Source organism: Megalobrama amblycephala, linkage group LG14, assembly GCF_018812025.1.
Source record: "Megalobrama amblycephala isolate DHTTF-2021 linkage group LG14, ASM1881202v1, whole genome shotgun sequence".
Lineage (NCBI taxonomy): Eukaryota > Metazoa > Chordata > Actinopteri > Cypriniformes > Xenocyprididae > Megalobrama > Megalobrama amblycephala.
The window spans coordinates 7,187,309-7,205,321 of NC_063057.1; the positions used below are offsets into that span (position 1 = coordinate 7,187,309).

The 18,013-nt window shown below is 35.0% G+C and overlaps 2 protein-coding genes across 2 annotated transcripts; one reads left to right on the top strand and one right to left on the bottom strand.

Annotated features, from left to right (window-relative positions):
• The first annotated feature begins 124 nt into the window (after positions 1-124).
• On the top strand, positions 125-10,080 carry glipr1a (GLI pathogenesis-related 1a). The gene is made up of 6 exons (XM_048154798.1): positions 125-1,716; positions 3,644-3,907; positions 4,006-4,124; positions 7,579-7,664; positions 7,739-7,765; positions 8,290-10,080. Exons 1-6 carry the CDS (start codon positions 1,549-1,551, stop codon positions 8,439-8,441), a joined length of 816 nt encoding a protein of 271 aa, XP_048010755.1. The 5' UTR covers positions 125-1,548; the 3' UTR covers positions 8,442-10,080.
• Positions 10,081-10,684: 604 nt separating this feature from the next.
• krr1 (KRR1 small subunit processome component homolog) lies at positions 10,685-17,333 on the bottom strand. The gene is made up of 10 exons (XM_048154782.1): positions 17,188-17,333; positions 16,385-16,560; positions 16,156-16,290; positions 15,280-15,405; positions 14,779-14,862; positions 14,592-14,648; positions 13,679-13,849; positions 11,861-11,938; positions 11,674-11,770; positions 10,685-10,964 (listed from the first exon to the last, which is right to left on the bottom strand). The coding sequence occupies exons 1-10, from the start codon at positions 17,255-17,257 to the stop codon at positions 10,825-10,827; spliced, it is 1,134 nt and encodes a 377-aa protein (XP_048010739.1). The 5' UTR covers positions 17,258-17,333; the 3' UTR covers positions 10,685-10,824.
• Between the last annotated feature and the right edge of the window lie 680 nt (positions 17,334-18,013).

Sequence of the window (18,013 nt, forward strand, 5' to 3'; positions counted from 1 at the left end):
TTATATTTTCACTTTTAATTTTAATTAGTCTTTTATTATTATTATATATTTCCATTTAGCTTTTTTTTCAATTTGAGTTATTTTAATACTTTAATGCCATGGCAACATTTCAAATTTTTCTAATCGAACTTATTTTAAGTTTAACTTTTATTCTGATAATATAATGTGTGAAGAAAAAATAAAACATTTTCAATGAAAAAAGGATTTTCACTTTTAGTTCATATAAAAAATATAAAATAAAGGCCAAGTATAAACTACAACAGACAGTGTTATTTCAGTAGTATTACTAATATTTTAAAATATTTTTGTAATGAATCGTCACATAGGCTGGGATCCATTTGCATGCTTTATCGAACAGTAGCGTAGTCATACAGGCAGGGTAGATCAGGAGCAAACAGGTTTAATACAGAGCAGGCAGAATCGTAGTCAGATAACAGGCAATAGTCAGGGCTGGCAGCAAACATTCACAGATAAGGCACAGGTCAGAGACAGGCAGCGGAGGTTCGTTAGACGGTAAACAACAGGATCAGCAACGGGCAATCAGTCAGACAGAATAATAACGCTCAGAATTGTACACCACGGCAATACAAGACTTCGCGATTGACTGTGGGAAACGTGAGTCCTTATATAGTCCAATAAATGAGCTACACCTGGCAGGTGATTAGTCCGGGACGAAGGCTGATGGGAAATGTAGTGAATGATTGTCAGTATCTCAGGTTCCCTCCGATGGGAGCTACGGAGTTCGTGACAATTTTAAAAATGAGTGTATTTTTATATATTTTAGGTTATTTTAATTTTTAGTTGCTTTTATCATTTTTTATTAGTTTTTTTTTTTATGTCCATTCAGCTTTTTTTTCTTCTTTTTTTCCCCCCCACTTCAAATACAACTTATTATATTCCAGTTAGCTGCCAAGGCAAGAGTTGCCAATTTTTTTTATCTAATATTTATATTTTAAGCTTTATTTCAATTAACGAAAACGACTTTTAATAGTTTTAGTTAACAATAACAGCACTGACAAACGTTGTGCTATAATGAAGACAAAAATATTTCTGGTTTCCAGAAGCAGAACTGGTAAAAAAAGCCCTGCTCGTATGCATTCACACATCAGAAACAGGAAACAAGGCAATGTGCAAAGCTGCAATTACATCACATATGCATGTATGTGATGAAGCTCAATATGCTCATGAATATATTAAATTATTTAATGTTTCAGTTTTGCAAACATGATTGCACAATAAAAACTACTTCTGTGATAGAAATACCCAACTCATACATCATGACATTAAAATCTTCATCCATTTCATTCATAAATCATGCATTTACCCAAGCTAACCTGGTAATAACTGGTGAAGGGGGAAGTGGTTTAACCCACAATGCAGTGCGGTATGCACCCGATGTGACCCTAATACAGAGGTTTTGACTTGTTTCAAACAAAAATAGCTCCTCTGAATCAGAGAGCAAAAGCAGAAGTTAGTTAAAAAAAAAAAAAAAAAAAAAAATGTCAGGAACCGGAACCTTTCTCTCTCATTCGTCAGTCAAACTCCGTAATGAGTGACTTTATTCAAGTTCTGATCTCTGTCACAGTTCTGCTAAAAGTGGTCTCCAGCGAGCCCTTCTTCGATATCAAGGATCCAACGTTTATTGAAGAATGTGTGAGAGAACACAACATGTACCGCACCAACGTGAATCCCCCGGCCAGCTACATGCGCTACATGGTAAGTAAGAGATGTTTTTAATGTCTCTGATCTGAGATCAGCAGGTCCAGATGGAGTCTCAGGTTGTATTCACACTTGTAGTTCAGTTCTCTTGGTTCTTTTGGTCCGGACCAAAAAATGATACATTTAGTCCTGGTTCGCTTAGTGTCATTTTTAACACTGAACCTAAAGCTTTCATGGCATATATTTTGCAATGGAACTTGTCAAACATCCAACATCCATTTGGGCTAAATTCGCTCGCTGTATGTGCGTACATGGTATTTATTCCAGTTTATAAAATGTGTAAAGGAGTCAAAATAGTGCGAGGAATCCCTTCGTCACACACACAAACAAAGATCCGCAGTTCTGATAGCTGTGATGGGCAACATCGCAACTATGACAAGAAAAAAAAGGTATACTGTCCTTTTTAGGGTCATTGGGATCTTGTGACATCATGTTGTTTTTTTTGGTTCTTTTACATGACTTTGGTCCGTGTTGCGTTCATATTTCAGTCGAACCGCACCAGAGTTTGTTTGAAAGCGGACCAAGAGGGGTTTCTTGTCCACTTATTTGGTGAGCACCAGGGTTCGGACGACAGCGGTCACACTTATTCAAATGAACCGCACTAAGAGAGCAATCGCTCCAGAGTTCCTTTAAATCAAACCAAACCTGCCAAGTGTGAACACACCCTTAAACATGGTAAGACGTGTTAAACAGATTTGAAAGTCCTAAATTACTGGCAGCTGAAAGCATCATCTGATTCACACCCTTTCAAAATTCACACCTTTTAAGAAGCCATTTTCACGCATTCAGCAGAGGTGTAAAGAGTAAAGAGTAAAGAGTAGGGTAGAGCGGGGTAAGTTGTCACACTCATAACTCATAACTCCAAAACTAGAGGCTCTATCTCAAAAATCAAATAGCCACTTTGTGTGACTTCTTCCATAGTCAACTTCCTGGTCACATGTGGTCAAGATCGCTATAATCTGAAGTTAGCACAATTTTCTTATTTTTTTGGCTTAAAAAGTAAAAAAATTGCACTTTAAATTTTATGCAATACAACTTTGTTTGATATGAATGTTAAAAATTATTATTTTGCACAACATAGAGGAGACAATAACGTGTCTTTTTATACTTTAGCTGACGTGCTATGTTGAGCTCACCTTGAGATTTAGCCAACATTAGCACACATATCAGTTTGGGGCAAGTTGTCTCAATGACTTTGGGGCAAGTCGTCACATGTGACAACATGCCCCAGTACAAATAAACACATAGAACATGCTCAAAAAAGAGGTTCAACATGTCAAGTCAGTTATGTTCAGAGATTAAACATGTTATCTGCAGTATTCCATTCAGTTATCATGGATCTATAAGCCAGAGAAAGTTTGGGTTTAAAGTTCAAAGTAAAGTGGTCTTGCCACTTAATGTGTTTTGATTGAAATGTGCATTGTTTGGATTGAAATAATTGTTTTTCCAAATTCTCTAGGCATGATTGTTTATATTTCCAGTTCTGGTTTGAATTTAAAAATAATAACAATTAAGTAGTTGTGTTCTTATTTTTAGATAATCTAGTGTGTCAACTTACCCGCCAATGGGGCAAATTGTCACAAGTGCACATTCTCTGTTCAACAGTCTACAACTCCGTAATGACATAAGATATGAAAATGTAATGAATACAACAAATGTGCCAAAGACTTCCTTCTTTCATTTGGTATGACATTTATACCATTGTGATGTATGGTGCTCAGTGAATGTGAAAAGTGTGACAACTTACCATGCTCTCCCCTACCTGAAAACCATACTTGAGTAAAAGTACAGATACCTCACAGTGAAAATGACTCCATTACAAGTCACCAATTCCAAAACAAATTGTGTATAAGTCTGATTTGTGCAGAGTGTCAATATCAATCTCACTAATGAAGCCAATATAAGTGTATGTGTCTGTGTGCAGACGTGGGATGAAGGGCTGGCGGTGACGGCACGGGCCTGGGCGAGATTCTGCACCTTTAAACACAACATTTACCTTAGAGAGGTGAGGAGGATGCACCCTACGTTCACTTCTGTGGGTGAAAACATCTGGGCTGGATATCCATACACCAGTTTCACAGTGAAATCTGCAGTGAAATTATGGGCGGATGAGGTCGAACATTACGATTACTATGCGCCAAAGCCAAACCAGTGCAAAAAAGGAGAAGTGTGCGGTCACTACACACAGGTACATGCTCAGATCTGGTTAATGCTTAACGAAACACCTGCACGTTCAAATGTAAGTGAACAAAACCTCTCTGAATCACTTGTTTTCTGCACATAAAGGTTGTTTGGGCAGATACGTACAAGGTTGGTTGTGCCGCGCAGGCCTGTCCAAACGGTGTAGCTGAAACAAGGTTCTCAACAAAGCCAGGAATCATATTTGTGTGCAACTATGCAACAGCGTAAGTATGAAACCAACACACCAACACTTCAGCGCATCAAACACCAGTAATATGTTATGTGTCCGATGCTGTGAGTGGAGGCGGAGCTAATTAGCATATTCATAGATCCGCGTATACTAAATGAAGCAAGGGTGTCGAGTTACATTCAAGCTTTTTTAAGGCATGAACAATTTATTTTCACAGGAAAAAAACATTTAAATATGTCACTTAGGTGAGTTTTAAGGGATAAAATGATTGACTACGGGGGACTTGAGCATGAGCTAACATGAACTAAAAATGAGCAATATATTTTTTAAAACATTTATTAATCTTTGTTAATGTTAGTAATATTGTAACTGTTGTTTGTAACATTGTTTGTTCATGTTACATGTTAATATTAATGTATTCAACTTTACATTTTTAAAAATGTGTAAATAAATGCTGAAATTACCATTGACTGGTTAATACAGTAAATGTGTTGTTTATTTTAAGCTTAATCAAATTAAATGTAGTCATTTCAACTTACATTAATATTATTAAATTAATATTAAACTGACTTAAAATCAAGTCTCGTAACTCATAAAAAAGTTTATTTTAATGTAAAAAAAAAAAACATGCATGACTTATTAATCATATCATTTTTTGCAGTGTATTAACTATAAGAAAAGTCCATGAAAATAGGGCTTAATATACTGGGTTGATATGAAATTAATTTTTCACAGGAGTTTTATCCATATTTTTAATTATGCTTTGCATAGTGTCATGTTTTAGCTGAAGGAAACTGTAAATTTTAAGTTTGTGATAGCAACAGATAATGTCCATGCAGAAAATCACAATCTTTTCTGTTTCTGTACGGATGTTTTTCTTAGCGTAATGTTGACAAACGAAACCTCGTTGGCAGGTGTGGTGAATTGTGCATTTTTTTTTGGTAATGCTTTACAATAAGGTCCATTAGTCAACATGAAATAATAATGAACTGCACTTCTACAGCATTAATCTTTGATAACGATCAACATTTACTAATACATTAATAAAATCAAGAGTTGAAATTGTTAACATTAGTTCATGCACAAATGAAATTAAGTGTTTAATCATTTTTTTCCCCACAAGAACCACATAAAAGCTTTGAAAAGCAGGAAATATTTTTACATGCTGTTGGCTCAGTAAACTTGTTGTCATCAGAGGAAATTACTGTGGCATGGCTCCAGACAAACATTTTTATTGGCTCCTATAGGGGGAAAAACAGGTGCCAAATAATTTTTTTAAGAGCCAAACAAGGAACTTAAATTTTTTAAATCACTTATTTTTATTCATCCTGTTGTGTTTATATATCTCCTCTTTACAGTTTCAGCATTTTCATCTTATCATCTCTGATTTTTCTGGGAAATGAATGTCACTTTTTCACTTAATACCCCCCCCCCCCCCCAAAAAAAAAAAAAAAACAGTCCAGATATAAACGCACTAGTCTAAATGCAACTTGTTGAAACTTTGTATAATTCCGTCCTTATATGGGTTTTTTTTCCTCATTAAAACCAAAGGTGTTCATCAATGATTGTAGATCAAGAGCAAAGACATGTTTTTGTGTGCATTTTGTTTTGTGCTTTTAGCAGAAAGAAGCGCTCGATCGTCTGTGTAAAGACTGTGCATTGTGCACGAGTGCCAAGAGAACTGATAACAGCGGCAACGAGCAAAAACAACTCATTCCAGCGAGAGATTGCCTCTTATTTAAAACAGACCAACGAATTTCTTATTGAATTGAGATGTTTCTTTCTTTTAGGCACGTCCATGCATGCTGCAAGATCGAGACACGTCCCACCTGCCTATAAAATAGCCTGGCCTACTTTGATGAAACTATTCAAATATTCTACAGAATGAATAGTCTTGTTTTATTTGTTATATGTCATTATGTCGTTGTATTAGAAACACCCTCGCGGCATTAACATTCGCAACATGATTCAGGAGAAAATCTCTTTAGTTTACAGATTACATTGCAGGAGAATATTTGTTTTAAATGTGAATTGTTTTATTAGACATTTCATGCTTTCTTTAGACGTAGGCTATGTTTCATGTTTGTGTGATAACTATTCGCTGAGTTTCAGTTCATTTTTTAGACGTTTCAGAAAGATTCGAAGACAGATGAAAGCGCGTTCTGTTTGTTTGTTTTTTAAGTTTATTTTACAAAAGCAGAAGATTTTAGATTTGTAGTTTGTAATGATGTCTTGCACTAATCTGTATCGCCAAAAATGACGGAGTAGGCCTATTTTAAGTTTCAGCTGTCATGGGGAAAAATCCATCAGAACGCGCCGGTGCGTTCGTCAGCCAGAGGGTCAAAGAAAACATAGCCTATTTAGTTTCATATTTATGTTTAAATATTAGACTATAGCCTAATAATAGTTTTCAAAGGGTTAGTTCACCCAAAAATGAAAATTCTGTCATTTATTACTCACCCTCATGCCGTTCCACACCCGTAAGACCTTCGTTAATCTTCGGAACACAAATTAAGATATTTTAGTTGAAATCCGATAGCTCCGCGAGGCCTTCATAGGAAGCAATGACACTTCCTCTCTCACGATCCATTAATGTACTAAAAACATATTTAAATCGGTTCATGCGAGTACAGTGCCTCAATATTAATATTATAAAGCGACGAGAATATTTCTGGAGCGCCAAATAAACAAAATAACGACTAATTTAGTGATGGCCGATTTCAAAACACTGCTTCATGAAGCATCGGAGCACAAATGAATCAGTGTATCGAATCTGCTGTTCGGAGCACCAAAGTCACATGATTTCAGCAGTTTGGTGGTTTGACACGCAATCTGAATCATGATTCGATTCGCTGATCGCTAAATAAGTCGTTATTTAGTTTTTTTTGGCGCAACAAAAATATTCTCGTCGCTTTATAATATTAATATTGAGCCACTGTACTCACATGAACCGATTTAATGTTTTTAGTACCTTTATGGATCTTGAGAGAGGAAGTGTCATTGCTGTGAATGCAGGCCTCACGGAGCCATCGGATTTCAACTAAAATATCTTAATTTGTGTTCTGAAGATGAACGAAGGTCTTACGGGTGTGGAACGGCATGAGGGTGAGTAATAAATGACAGAATTTTCATTTTTGGGTGAACTAACCCTTTAAATTTCATTTATGTTGATTATGAAAAGTGAACAGCATGACCAAGATAGGCTAATAAGAGGCGCAATATAGTCATAACGTGTGAATTTGTATGGTCGCCAATGGCAACCTCAGCAAAAACATTACTCGCAAATTAATATTTTTAGTCGCAAATGCAACCGTTTTAGGCAGTCTGGAGCCCTGCGTGGTGCGGATTTGAAAAGCAGGAATGTTTTTTCATGCTGTTGGCTCACAGTAAACTTGTTTTCAACAGAGGAAATGACCGTGGTGTGGATTTGAAAAGCAGGAAATGGTTTTTTTCATGCTGTTGGCTCACAGTAAACTTGTTTTCAACAGAGGAAATTACCATGGTGAGGATCCATACAGGACAGGGCCATCGTGCAGCAGCTGCGGTCCGGAGATATGCGAAAATAAACTCTGTCGTAAGTGTCAGCAACAAAGATACTTATACTTCTCAACAACCTCTGTACTTCACATCTCTCACTTTCTTTCACAGGAAACTCCACCCGTGATGCGCTGCAGAGTAAGACGCACCCTGATATGAATTTACTCACACCCCAGAAAACATCCGTTCATTCACAATTATAAATGTCTGACTGCCATTGCAATACATACAAGTTTTTGTGTCTGCGCACAAATGCTTTTGTTGATGTCGAAAGCCGATTATGTGGCATTAAACCATAAACAAATTTACACAAGATCACATAAATATGCATTAAATAGAATGAGCACACACTCACATTACTGGCCTTTGAGAGAATGAAACCACTGAAAATCAACTAATATTTGGAGACACTAAAACTAGACTCTAAATCATATATTTCCGTTTTTTATGCTTTTACAAAAATTAACAAATGTCCTATTTTGTTCACAATTCTGGTTCACTAACAAAATCATGGTTCTGATGCAAAACTAGTTGAGAAACACTGCAAATGCAATGCATTTCAGACATTTGTAAGAATGACTCAGGTGTTTTTGGGTGTTTGTGATCATCTTTTCAACAGCATACTGCTATAAAAGTGTCCCTAAACATGACTGTTTGTGTAGGTTATAACTGGACTCCTGACTGGGACCCTGCGCTGTCCTCCTGCGGCACATTCTGTGTGATGGTTGTGATTACCAGACTCATATCTGTCCCGCTCATTTTTATCTGCGTTTACTGCCTGCAGCGAAGTCATAACCCGTTTGCGTACGAGTGAAACAGCTTGAACTCGAACGCAAATATCACATACAGACAATGCCCTATTTCCACTGGGACAGGGGAAACATTAAAGGGTTAGTTCACCCAAAAATGAAATTTCTGTCATTAATTACTCACCTTCATGTCGTTCCAAACCCGTAAGACCTTTGTTCATCTTCTGAACACAAATTAAGATATTTCTGATGAAAACTTAGAACTCTCTGACTTCTCAACAATTTTTATTACCACTTTCAAGGTCTAGAAAGATAGTAAAGACATGTGGTTCAACCTTAATGTTATGAAGCGACGAGAATATTTTTTGTGCTCAGAGCTCTCGGATTTCATCAAAAAGATCTTAATTTGTGTTGTGAAGATGAACAAGTCTTATGGGTTTGGAAGGGCATGAGGGTGAGTAATTAATGACAGAAATTTCATTTTTGGGTGAACTAACCCTTTAACTCTGATGCACTTTTTTTATGCCATAACATGATTAAAAGAATAATTAAGAAGAAAAATATGCATTGCGACATTTTCATAACAACTAAGCATCAGTCTAAATGCAGCTGGTTGTTGAAACCACATATGTAAATTTCACTTCTCCAAAAAATACTAAAACTGATACATGTGAGTCAGATATGACAGCGCTACTGCATCACGCATCGCCACAGATGAGTATCTCTTCAGCAAGCTGACGCCCAAACTGCCGCATATGAAAGTGAAAGTAAGTCACAGATGCGTAACACACAATTACCTTCATTAAAAATAATGAGACCTTACCAGTGCTATTGACGCTCACTCCTATTGCAGTTTTTGATTTTGAAATTAGCTGATGGTCAATAAAATGCACTTCATATTAAATCTATTAAATCTGCATATAGCGCAGGAACTGAAGATCAGATTTATCCGTTTTGCGGATAAAAAGAGTAAACCTGCATTTAACCTTTTCACTGGTATTTTGTTTTCATAGTTAGATATCGTGATGTATCATTATAGGATTGTCTAGCAATATATCGATTATCGCAGAATAGCTGAATCGCTTGATTAATATTAAATTTTATGTATATTAATATATTTCAAATTGTATAAATTATTAATTAACACACTGCAAAAAAGAGTTTATTAGTATTTTTGTCTTGTTTTCAAGTACAAATATCATTCTTAAATCAAGATGGGAAGCAAAGTTACATAAGATTAAGTGAGTTTATGCTGATAACAAGAAAAATAAAATCTGTCAGTGGATCAGAAAAATACATTCAGTTCCAAGGGAAAACAAGATTTTTGGCAGATTGGCAGACATTTTACTTTTTTAAAGCAAAAACTAAATTTCAATAATTATTTCCGATTACTTATCTTAAGTCATTTTGCTTTAGACATTTGCACTGGAAACCAAGACAAAAATAGTGCAAAGTGCACAAACAGTATATTTAAATGAACTTATTTTAATAAATGCTGTAAATATCACCATTTTATATTTTATTATTGTTTTTTCTCATTGTTGGTTCAAGGCATTAACTAATGTTAAAGAACTGAACCTTGTTGTAAACTGTTAACAATAATTGCTCACTGCCTTTAATTATGCAAATTAAAATTCTATTACAATAATAAGAATCCTCACTGAGAATTGGAAATAAAGCAAAACATCTGAATGTATTACAGTAGCTTGGAATCAGAGTGTGCTTAAATGCCATGAAAAACTGGCTTCATCTGGGTTGAAATGTGACCTTGACATGTTTTTCCTCAATTGGCATCTCTAGTTCCTTCAGTTTAAACGAGCGAGTCATATATCAGACAAATCACTGCCCTACATGTGGGGAAAAAAAGGTTTGTGTTCATTGCAGCAGCTGGCACAGGCAGAAAATAGCAAAAAGGGAAATGTGCCAAGCATTCTGGGTAACAAAAAAAGAGAAATCTCTTTGCTCCTGATGAACAGCACGAAAGAAGATGCATCACAAATTCAGCTATTACAAAAGAAAAATGTCGACTTAAATAGGTCATCTAATAGCCTATGAATGTCCATACTGTATATACAGTACACACAGACACTGCACTAACTAGTATATTTATTATTATACTTAAAGTGTGTAACACGATCAATGAGCGCCTGTCGTCTGGCGGTTTTAGGACAAACATTCATACAGAACATCTTTATCCAAAGCAACGTCCAGTTTTGTGTTTCATATCTTTCCGATCTTATCTTCCTCGTCTCCTACAAGACAAAATCTAAAATACGATTGTAGGTTTTATAATGATGTTGACGAAGCATGAAATCAAACATCTTTTATATAAACACATTGACTAATAAACACAATATTACAACAGGTGAACAGGCGTCCAGTGATGGTCTGAATGTGTTTCTCCAGGATCACAGTCAGATCAGCAGAGTTCAGATCGATCAACGCGAGTTAGCTTTTGACTTTCTTCCGTTTGCCGTCTTTCGCTGAAGGTGTCTCGGGGTTTACAGGAGGAGCTCCGAGCTTTTTACTTTTTGCTTTCTTCACTTTTTCTTTAATGGCTTGAATATCAATTTTGTTTTCTGTGGTTGCTATAAAGAAGAGAATAATAAATATTATATCATGAGTTCACATGCTTATTCATTTGAATTAATTACACATTATAAAGTCATATTACTAATCAATACTACTAGTCTTCTGACCCAAATCACCTTCAGTACATGCAGCTAGCATAAGTTGCTCTGGATAAAAATCACACACTAAATGTACTATATTTAAATATATATATTTATTTTATATATTTGAATGATTTTGCATTATTTGAAAAAATATTTAATTTATTATTTAAGCATTTGAATAATAATTTTATATATTTTAACAGTTACTATTATTATTATTAATAATAATAATTATATGCAATAAGAGATGCTGTTCTGGACCAGGGTTATTATCATTAACTGAAACAAACTATTAAAAACATTTCTGTTAACTGAAATAAAGCTGAAAAAATATAATAGAAATATAAATAAATATAAATGTGTGTGTGTGTATGTGTGTGTGTGTATATGTATATGTATAGTTAAACAAAAATCAATATTAATAAAACTATAATAAAACTAAAATAAAAAGTAAAATAACACTTCTGGACAAAAGTGAATTTAGACACTTCACGGTTTCAAAAACACTCCACTTATGATTTGATGATTCATGACTAGTTTGCAGTGAACCGTGATGCACGTCTCAGTAGATACTGCGTTGTGAAGTATTTGCGGTCATTCACATGTGTCGTGTTTGCCGTACCTGGTTTGGTCTTCTTCATGGCGGGTTTCTCTTTAGGGGGAATGAAATCTTTCTTCCGCTGCTCTTGTCTCTTGGATAAAGCTTCAGCCTGTTTCACCTTCAGTCCAAGAAATGAACAAGGGGTTATGAGTGAACTAGCTCTCATCAGTCACTGCATCTGTGCAAAATCTCATAAAAACCAACACACCTTAATTTCAGTCATCTTCTTGCGTCTCTTCTCGCTCTCTCGCAGGAAGAACTCACCGGTTGCCAGCTCCTTATCAATCTGTGCAGAAAAACATTTAACTTAAAAATTAGCTTTTCTTTTTTTAAAAAAAAAACTTGATTATTATTGTAATTTATATGTCCAGGGATGTATTTATAGATTTAATATTATTATTATAATTAAACAATTTATAAATTATTTATAATTTATTTATATACATTTTATTTTATACTTTAATAAATTAATATATATACATACATATTATATATATATATGAATGAATGAATGTATGTGTGTGTGTGTGTGTGTGTGTGTGTGAGTATATATATATATATATATATATATATATATATATATATATATATATATATATATATATATATATATACACACATATATATATACATACATATATATATATTATGTGAAAAAAATGAAAAACAAACAGTTGGTAACACTTTACAATAAGGTTCCATTAGTTAATAATGTTAGTTAATACATTAACTAAAAGTAATACATGTTATATTTATTTATTTACTAATGTTAGATAATATGTTAGCTCAGGTCCATTAAATAATATTAACAGATACAACTACAAATTAAAGCTGCAAGCAGCGATGAAAGGGCCCTTGCACCCGGGCTTACCACCACCCGTTGGCCTTAGGAAAACAGTGAACAGTGGGCGACATGCATGTAAGTGTACGAATACAGGAGAATTATGCCAGTCATTTCGAAATGCCACACTTCCTGTGGCCAACAGGTGGCGCTTTGGCCGCAACTGAATATTGCCCCGTTGATGTCTTCAGGCCAGGACTATTATCGAACATGTGAAGTTTGGAGCAGATCGGACATTGTATGCCTGAGTTACAACAACTTCCTGTTTCTTTCGTGGCGTTAATCACATACATTAGCACTCAGCCAAGTGTTGCATGATTTAACGTGTTTCTAGCATTTTTGGTACTTCGTGGCATAAAGGAATGTGAACGAACTCCTCCTAAAAGCTCTAGGAGGAGTTCGTTAAAGTACAACGTCTGGAAAATGCACAAAACGGTGAATTAATTCAAAATATCTGACTTCCTGTTCGGTTTCGGATTTCGCTCCAAGAGACTTTTTTGTAGGTATCGGGCTGCTAAATGTGTGTACCGAATTTCAAAACCCTAGTGAAATGTAGCGAGAGGGGCTGTACGTTAGATGGCGCTATCGAGCCATTTTGCCACGCCTAATGCTGCGACCCATAACAGACGTAAATTTTCACCACTTCTGACGCGTGTGCAAAGTTTCATGAGTTTTTGAGTACGTTTAGGCCCTCAAAAATGTGATTTACTTTGGAGAAGAAGAAGAAGAAGAAGAAGAAGAAGGAGAAGAAGAAGAAGAAGAAGAAGAATAAACGGAGCAATTCCAATAGGGTCCTCACACCATCGGTGCTCGGGCCCTAATTATTTTTAATAATATATTAGTAAATGGTTAAATTAACATTAACTAAGATTTATAAAAGCTCTAGAAGTAATTTTTAGTGTTAGTTAGTTAACTAATCTTAAATTGTGAAGTGTTGCCAAACAATAAACTATTAATTGGCTTAAGAATTATTTACATTACATTTGTATGTTTTATCATATTGCTGTTGTCGCCATTTTATAAATGAAAACAAACAACCAATGTCCACGGTGATTTTACCACAACTATGGGGGTGTTCGAGTGTAAAAACACCCTGTACTCGTGATCAAATCCCTGTAGCGCACACCTCGAGTGGCTTATTGCTCCTATAGCACATGATTTCTCTCGGGAAGAGTGCGTTCGTACCTTGCTCTCGGGCTGAGGCGGAGGGAACGGCGTGTAGTCCTTCTTGACTGTCTTCTTCTTGGGCTTCTTGCGTTTGGAGAGACTCTTATGGCGGAAGTTGGGCAGGAATCTCTCCCAGCTCTGAGTGCGCAGCTCCGGGTCATTCGCCAGCTCCCGCTTGATCATTAATGTCTGAAGAGGATTGAATCACAAGCACAATTGCTGTTAGAGTCACAAAAAACCTCTTTGATTTACAGACCATCCTAACTTATCCTTATATAGTTTATAACTAAAGCTGCACATTTGTCGACAAATACTGTGACAGTGAACATTCAGATCTGCTGCTGAGCCAGAGAGAGCTGTTGTCATGTATAGATATGAAACAATATTTTCAACCACACAGTATCATTATTTCTGTGTTACAATCACTCATATTAACACAGAAGTACTGGGAAAAAAGTTTATAGTTCAGATATAAACTCTGATGTCTACGGCAGTGATCAAAATAGAGAAAAATCACCGTTTGAAAGTAACTTGAGGCTTCAAATAAAGATTGTATCAATTAATGACATTGTTACACCAGAAGGTGGTGACAAGTGACCGTTAAAAAATGTGTGTCATTGAAACATCCATTCAAGAGATGTTCAAAAACACTGATTCATCCAGTAATGAAACAAGTGAAGTCTTTACGAGCGAGTCATTGAATCATTCATTCAAGCCAACTAAAAAATTGTAATCAAATTAATTAAATATGTTCAAATAGACTGCAGCAATTAACATTTTGTCAGACCCTCTAGCAAATTGCTATTTTGTTTAGTTGTCCACTCAGAATTGTGAATCGTTTAAAAAAAATTGTGATTCTCAATTTATCCGGAATCATGCAGCTCTTTCTTTACTCTGAATATTTTATAATATTACACAGTCTTCTGTGTACCTTTATGTTGTAAATGGGGTGAATATTCTTCATCGTCTCAAGCACGACTTTCCGTACCTGCAGAAACAAGCGAGAAGCACAAACTGATTCCTTTACATTCATGTAATTATGACTGAACAGATTAGTGCGGTTAGTTTTCAAGGTGAACAGTTTTCAATTATTAAAATTAGGCCACTGAAGGTCTCACCTCCTTCAAGCCATTGTACGGGCCGAGAGCAGACACCGTGTTGCCCTGAACCATCACGTAACAGTTGGTCAGAAGCTCTAGTGCCTGAAACAACAACACAATAAGATTTAATCAAAGCAGATTTTACTGTAACATTGAAACATGAAAAGACACACATTATAAAGCTGCAACAGCAATGAAACAAAATCAAAACACACAATACAACAAACATCTCTTAAAAGTAAAGACTAAAGAGCAAAGAACATTAGTCCACCAGTGAAAATGCAACTGTTTTAGCCTTCAAAATTAATGAAAAGAAATGTAAACTATCAAAACTATTTGAGTGAAAAGTTGAATTGGAAAATGTACATAAATGTATGCACTTAAAAATGTAAATATTGATAAGTTTAAATGAAAATCAATAAATGGAACTAAATGGGAATAAAAATTAATGACAAGTGAAGTGTAATACGAACAAATGAAGGGTGACATTGCTGTAAACTGAGCCAAATCTTTGCTCACCTTCAGCGTGGAGCCCTTGGGGCCAATCAGTCTCTGTCGTCTCTTCACAAAACGCTCTCTGTTTCGCACAAGAGTCCCAATTTTTATGATGTCACAAGCCACGTCGTCTTCAAGTATCCTTACAGCCTGAAATGAACAGGAAGGTTTAACAAAATATTTTAGGTTGGGGGAAATTAGTTTGGGGTCGGTAATATTTTTTAATGATGTATTCTATTTGAATATATTTTAAAATGTAATTTATTCCTGTGATGCAAAGCTGAAATATTTTATCATCAATGTTAAAGGATTAGTTCGCTTCAGAATTAAAATTTCCTGATAATTTACTCACCTCCATGTCATTCAACATGTTCATGTCTTTCTTTCTTGAGTCGAAAAGAAGGTTTTTGAGGAAAACATTCCAGGATTTTCCCCATATAGTGGACTTCAACAGGTTGAAGGTCCAAATGTCAGTTTCAGTGCAGCTTCAAAGGACTCTACACGATCCCAGACGGGGAATAAGGGTCTTATTGTAACAAAATGATCAGTCATTTTCAAAAAAAAAAAAAAAAAAAAATTAAATGTAAATACTTTTTAACCACAAATGCTTGTCTTGAGCATTGTGTAGAGCTCTTTGAAGCTGCATTCAAACTGCAATTTGGACCTTCAACCCACTGGAAACTGCTGAAGTCCACTATATGGAGAAAAATCCTGGAATGTTTTCCTCAAAAACCTTAATTTCTTTTCAACTGAAGAAAGACAAGAACATCTTGGATGACATGGGGGTGAGTAAATTATCAGGAAATTTGAATTTTTAAGTGAACTAATCCTTTAAAAACAGGATTCTTTGATGAATAAAATGTTCAAAAGAACAGCATTTATATATATTACAATTCATACCTGTTCAAACGGCACACTTCTGGCCAGTAACTTGATGAGATCCCTCGCTCTGAGGACTGCATACGGGTCATATGTTTTCTTTGTTGTGTGCACCGTCATACTGCCTTCAATCAGGTCCAGTGTGGCATTGATGAACTACAGAACAGCAGGAGATATCAAAAGAAAACAAACTAATTCAGTGAGCTTATAAACATTTTAAACACCAAAAGAAGATTCTCCTGACACGTACCACATCTCCGAGCGCTTTCTGCACCAGCGGCCAGCACTCTTTCAGGTACGCCTCTCTGTACTTGGGGAAAAGTGTGGCGAAGCTGCTCTCCTCCAGCAAACCTTTGGGATTGTCCTCTCGGGTGAACTTGGGCTCTTTCCAGCCATCTGGTACCGTCAGCAGTTCGGTCTCATCCACTACATTTCAGACAAAAGACCAGAGATTGATTAGTAAGTGATTAGTTATTTAGTAAACACTTTTACGTGGATCAGAAGAACTTTACCATGTGATTATTCCCCAAAATGTGCATGTAATATTATGATCCACCTTGGAGCAGCTTGTAAATACCCTTGTACACGAACATGAAAATCACTTAGTACTGTATTATATGTATAATACCACGGTAGTAACATTTAATATCATACCAAGCCTGTACTAGTACATCTATGGGGCTCAAACATCAGCAATCTGGTTACCAGGACGAGATTTAACCACTTAGTCACGCCATTCTAAAAGTTTGTTTTGTCAAATTATTTTCTATAAACATCGGCTATGTATTAATTAGAGAAATGCAACGAAGAAGTGGAAGACAACAAACGCAGAATAAACCAAGTTTGGCTAAAACAGTAATAAAATACGCACACTAATAAAGAATTACATCACTGTAGCTACATGAAACAGAACTTTAATTCTGCACGAGCTGCAATCACACACAAACATGTCATTCATCTCCGCTAATATGGTCATTTATCATAAGCGCGAGGTCACAGCGCACTGTGAGGATAATACTGTGCATAATTAATGGTTTCAAAGTGTAATTGTACCTGTATTTTTGCTCTTTTTCTGTTTTTTATTTGTTGGCGTTTCACTCGTGGTTTCTGTGGGGGCCGCCATTGCTGCCGTTAGCAGTGACGTCAGACGCTGCGTCTGGTCGTCATGAGCACGCGACAAGTAGCGCGTGTACTGCCGCCTGGTGGTGTGGAGGAGCTATCATTTACATGGTTATTGTTATAAACCTTTAATAATATTCCATTTGACAAAACTACTGCTATATATGAATATGTTTCTTTTCAGAATATATTGTTTATTTGAATTTCCTTTAATTTATTATAATTTAATATATATATATATATATATATATATATATATATATATATATATATATATATTTATATATATATATATATATATATATATATATTAAATTATAAATAATATAATTTCATTAATATAGCCTAATATAAAATAATTAATATATTATAAAATAATTTTTACAATTAAAATTAAGAAATATATTATTATAAATATACTCATGTAAAAGTGTCTTATTAATTGCTATATTAAATTATAATATTTTATTATTAATATTATTATTATTATTACTTTGTTTTCTTGAATTTTTTTCAATTCAGTTAAATCACTGAAAAATTATTTACTATTTAATATTATGTTATTGCTGCACAGTGATAGTTTTATCTCATCAGTTTGTTATTGTAATTATTGGGTGTCATGAATGATTAATAACCTATGACTAAACAGCATAATTCATATATATATATGACACTTTTACATAAGTATAATAATTATGTATTCCTTAATTGTAATTGTAATAATTACATGCTGTGCAGTCATTAGGTTATATATATATTA